The sequence below is a fragment of the Pseudochaenichthys georgianus genome, chromosome 11, assembly GCF_902827115.2.
Source record: "Pseudochaenichthys georgianus chromosome 11, fPseGeo1.2, whole genome shotgun sequence".
NCBI lineage: Eukaryota > Metazoa > Chordata > Actinopteri > Perciformes > Channichthyidae > Pseudochaenichthys > Pseudochaenichthys georgianus.
The window spans coordinates 3761168-3766259 of record NC_047513.1 but is presented as its reverse complement, the minus strand read 5'-3'; the positions used below and the strand labels follow the sequence as shown (position 1 = coordinate 3766259).

At 42.3% G+C, this 5092-nt stretch overlaps 1 protein-coding gene across 1 annotated transcript; it reads left to right on the top strand.

Annotated features, from left to right (window-relative positions):
* The first annotated feature begins 668 nt into the window (after positions 1–668).
* LOC117455450 (antigen LPMC-61-like) lies at positions 669–4456 on the top strand. The gene is made up of 2 exons (XM_034094969.1): positions 669–674; positions 3515–4456. The coding sequence occupies exons 1-2, from the start codon at positions 669–671 to the stop codon at positions 4454–4456; spliced, it is 948 nt and encodes a 315-aa protein (XP_033950860.1).
* The last annotated feature ends 636 nt before the right edge of the window (positions 4457–5092 follow it).

Below are 5092 nucleotides of genomic sequence, written 5' to 3'. Positions count from 1 at the left end.
CTGAAAATGAGCTGATCAGATTTTGGCCACTTTATGATGTCATAACGATGTTTTGTCTTGTGTAACCATTAGCCAATCACCAACCAAGCCTCGGTCATACGCCTTCTCCAAGTCTACAAAACACATGTAGACCGGATAAGCGTACTCCCAGGCCCCCTCCAGGATCCTTGCGAGAGTAAAAAGCTGATCCGTCGTTCCACGACCAGGACGGAATCCGCATTGTTCCTCCTCAATCTGAGGTTCGACAATCGGCCTGACCCTCCTTTCGAGTACCTTGGAGTAAACTTTCCCGGGGAGGCTGAGTAGTGTGATGCCTCTGTAATTGGCACACACCCTCTGATCCCCCTTTTTGAAAAGGGGAACCACCACCCCGGTCTGCCACTCCTTCGGTACTGTTTCCGACTTCCACGCAACGTTGATGAGACGTGTCAACCATGACAGTCCCTCAACACCCAGAGCCTTCAGCATTTCTGGGCAGATCTCATCCACCCCCGGGGCTTTTCCACACATCCTTAAAAACAAAAAGAATGTCTTAAAATGTAAATAAAATAAAAAAATCTTAAAAATGACTTTTTATTGACATTTTAAGTACCCTTACTTACAATTATTTTGTATCAGTAAGATTACATTAATTCTAGGCACACCCTAAAAATAAATTATCTCGGGGCATGACAGTGAGTCAGCATTTTACCACATCGCATCGCAAGTTCCCTCTTCTCGAAGTCAACTGTTTCAAAAATAAATTATTATTATTAATAATAATTTGATAAATTATCAAATTATTATTAAATTATGAATGTGTTTTTGGTTGGATGCCTATAATAAGTGTTGTGGGTAATACGCGCTGAAGAGATTGTTGCTGTTTTGATCGTTGTCATATGTCAGTAAATACCCCACAGGTTAATGTCAGAATTTTGCAAGTTTGGAAAACACTTACTGTACGTTAGTTATTTTGTTCTTCAAATTCACTAAAACAGTGAATACCTAAGTCTAGTAGTAGATAGATGGTATGATTTAGTTTCCTTTCAGAAATATTAAAACAGTTTTTAAATGTATTAAACTTGCACCACACTGGGTTTCACAAAGTCTGATAAACGGTCACACACATTTCCTATCTGTAAATGGGACCCTGAAGGCAGAAGCTACGACTGACTCATGTTGACCCTGTTTGTCAGAACAGATATGAAGCAACTTAATACCTTGGGTCTGCAATGCCGTCAAAGGCTTACAATCACACCCCAGATATTCCTAACGAAAACATCATACGTCATATCTAATAGAATGTAACTCCACAGGTTTCTTTCCCTAGTGGAAACCGTAAAGTATGAATCAGCTATTGAAGGGGTGGTCACATCTTACACATATGGGACAAAACATTACACATACGAATCATGTATGTCTTTGTTACAAAGCAAGGCATCGGAAGCGTCACACAATATTCGATGACAAATAGAAATATGCATGTGTTAGATGTAAATTGAAAAAAAGAGACCATGTATAAAACATGGGTTGGACAATGTGAAGGTAACGAGTCTCAAAGATACTACATGTTAAAGATAAAAGAGGACCAGCCCCTTGTATATAAGACTGTATGAAACCTAAATAGTATAATATATATAACTCTGGTGTAATTCAGACCAAAGAAAAACACTTTTAAAACATCTGGCTGTTCTCATTCTCTCCTGAAAGTATGGAAATTCTAGCATTTTCTTATAATACGTACACAAGAGCTGAACAAAGACAAAACAGCTCGGTGCAGTGAAATCCAATCATCCAAATGGAATGTTAAGCAACAGGTTTCTGGTTGAATGAGCTTTTAAAGGATGGCCAAACCTCACACAGAGCAGACACACGTTACTCATCAGATCACCTACGACTCTTTTCAGAGCCCTGCTTTGTGTGGATATAATGAAAAAATATTTGTAATATATTTGTGTTGACCAACCTATAATCATTCTGCTAAACAATGGCTATACAACTTTATCTTAATTCAATATTGAATCAGTGTACTGGAGGCACACAATGTGTTTACTTCAGCCAGCATGACTTCAAAGCTTTTCAGCGTGTATTGTGCTCCACTACATGTACTCACTCATATTACCTTTTACATACAGAAACACACAGTGATATCATAAGCTAAATACGCTAAGTTAAGTACGATGCAGAACTGTACTAGTGATCAAACCACTATTTAACAAAGTATATACAATTGACTACGACAGTAAAATGCTCTCACATGTTTTTGTTAGTAATTAAAGATAGAATAATCGATTATAATATAATAGTGTCAAAAGAGCCATTCTGCATACTGAGTACTTTATCTTTTGATGTATTCAGTACATTGTAACCCTTTTAGTGATAATACTTTTGTACTTTGACTGAAGTAACATTTTCAACTTAGGACTTTTACTTCATAATGGAGTTGTATTACTTAGGTAAATGGTTTTTTCAATAATGCTGTAGAAAGTATAATTTATTTAACTCCAGACCAAATAAACTGATGCCACCTTTAAGACATGTGGCTGTTCTGATTAGCATTAATCCCTTCTGTTGTGAACGTGTGGAACTTCTTATCTCTTCTTCTTCTACAAAAACAAATAAGAATTCAACACAAACAAACTGCACCAAAACAAACAGTGTTACGATGACACCACATATTTCCCCACGGAAATACGTACATGTCCTGTCTAAGAACAATGTCACTTGACAGGTTTCTCTAAATATATGGAACCTAAAAAGCATCATACCTGAACTATTAAAGGTATGGTCACGCCTGAGAGGGGATACGCGCACCCACACCGCCTGATGTCGTCCCACCTGCTTTGTGAGGATATAAAAGCTGCTGTGTTCATCACAGACCCACCAAGCAGCAGAGGGGAGAGAAGACCTGAACGCCTCACAATACAAAAGTAAGTGTTTAAAGCTGAATTTATTATTTCATTACTGAAAAACTGAAACGATGACTTAAATCTATCATGTCCAGAGATTTCACATGACTGTATTAGGTTGGTTGAAAGCAATAATATAACGTTTAGGTACAATTAAGTCAAAATTGGTTTGGTTCAACTTGATATTTTACTTTGAACTAACCTAATACAGTTGTGAGGAATTTAGCGTTTTAGAAAAGGACTCTGAATATAAGAAGAGACAATAACAATGTAGTTAATGAAGCAAGTAGTTGCCTTTACTTAACGGAATCTAACTCAAATCATGTCTTTTTTTGACAGCATAACACTTTGCCATAATGATGATGATGATGATGATGATGAAGATATGTGTCGTCTTTCTGCTGTGTGTTGGTAAGTTTGAGAAATTAACCCACAGAAATTCACAAACAATGACTTTAAAATGAAGAATCACAATCTGAATGTTATACTGATCATCCAAAACATTTCAACAGCCTCAGGCATCGCACAGACAACCACAGTGGCCCCTGCAGCAGTTACCACAATGGCCCCAGCAGCAGTTACCACAGTGGCCCCAGCAGCAGTTACCACAGTGGCCCCTGCAGTAGTTACCACAGTGGCCCCAGCAGCAGTTACCACAGTGGCCCCAGCAGCAGTTACCACAGTGGCCCCAGCAGCAGTTACCACAGTGGCCCCTGCAGCAGTTACCACAGTGGCCCCAGCAGCAGTTACCACAGTGGCCCCTGCAGCAGTTACTACTGTGGCCCCAGCAGCAGTTACCACAGTGGCCCCTGCAGCAGTTACCACAGTGGCCCCTGCAGCAGTTACCACAGTGGCCCCTGCAGCAGTTACCACAGTGGCCCCTGCAGCAGTTACTACTGTGGCCCCAGCAGCAGTTACCACAGTGGCCCCTGCAGCAGTTACCACAGTGGCCCCTGCAGCAGTTACCACAGTGGCCCCTGCAGCAGTTACCACAGTGGCCCCTGCAGCAGTTACCACAATGGCCCCTGCAGCAGTTACCACAGTGGCCCCAGCAGCAGTTACCACAGTGGCCCCTGCAGCAGTTACCACAGTGGCCCCAGCAGCAGTTACCACAGTGGCCCCTGCAGCAGTTACCACAGTGGCCGCAGCAGCAGTTACCACAATGGCCCCTGCAGCAGTTACCACAGTGGCCCCTGCAGCAGTTACCACAATGGCCGCAGCAGCAGTTACCACAGTGGCCCCAGCAGCAGTTACCACAGTGGCCCCTGCAGCAGTTACCACAATGGCCCCTGCAGCAGTTACCACAGTGGCCCCTGCAGCAGTTACCACAATGGCCGCAGCAGCAGTTACCACAGTGGCCCCAGCAGCAGTTACCACAGTGGCCCCTGCAGCAGTTACCACAATGGCCGCAGCAGCAGTTACCACAATGGCCCCTGCAGCAGTTACCACAATGGCCCCTGCAGCAGTTACCACAATGGCCCCAGCAGCAGTTACCACGGCGGCCTCCTCTGCGGCGGTCATCAGAACCTGCTTCCTGTCAGTGGCTGCAGCTCTCACTGCGGCTTTGAGTTAAGAACTGGAACGAGAGACTCAAAACACGCACTGAGTATTTATGAAGGATTTAACTTACCCTGTAATGTATTTATTCACTGTTTCATAATGTATCATATACCTAAGTTGGATGTCTTGCATTTGAGCATTCTTTGACTGATCTTGTCTCTAAACACACATGTATTTTTATAACAGATCTTATTATGCACTGATTGACTTTAAAGTTTTAAATTCAAAGAACGGAAGTGTCTCTTTTTTAATGCAGGATGATCGTTGTTTGTCATAAACGAAGCGTGTTGTAACCTGTATCGATGGCATTGCGTGAAACACTTGATATGTTTTAGTTTAGGCTACAGAGAAGTGTCATGGACAGATTGTCTCCATTTAAAAACATGTTCAATGCCGGACCAACGCTGTGTCTGACAGATCAATAAGTATAGGAGGCGTGTGGCGCAGTGGGTTGTGCATATAGGTTGGGTCACAGGTTGAAACCCCACTGCAGTCAGCATGTCGTTGTGTCCCTGAGACCCTTCACCCCACATTGCTCCTGTGGGGGTGGCCCACAGTATTGAGCATGTGAGTCGCTTTGGATAAAAGTGTCTAACAAGTAACATGTATAATGTATTACTATACCTATTTGTGGTTTGAGAAGT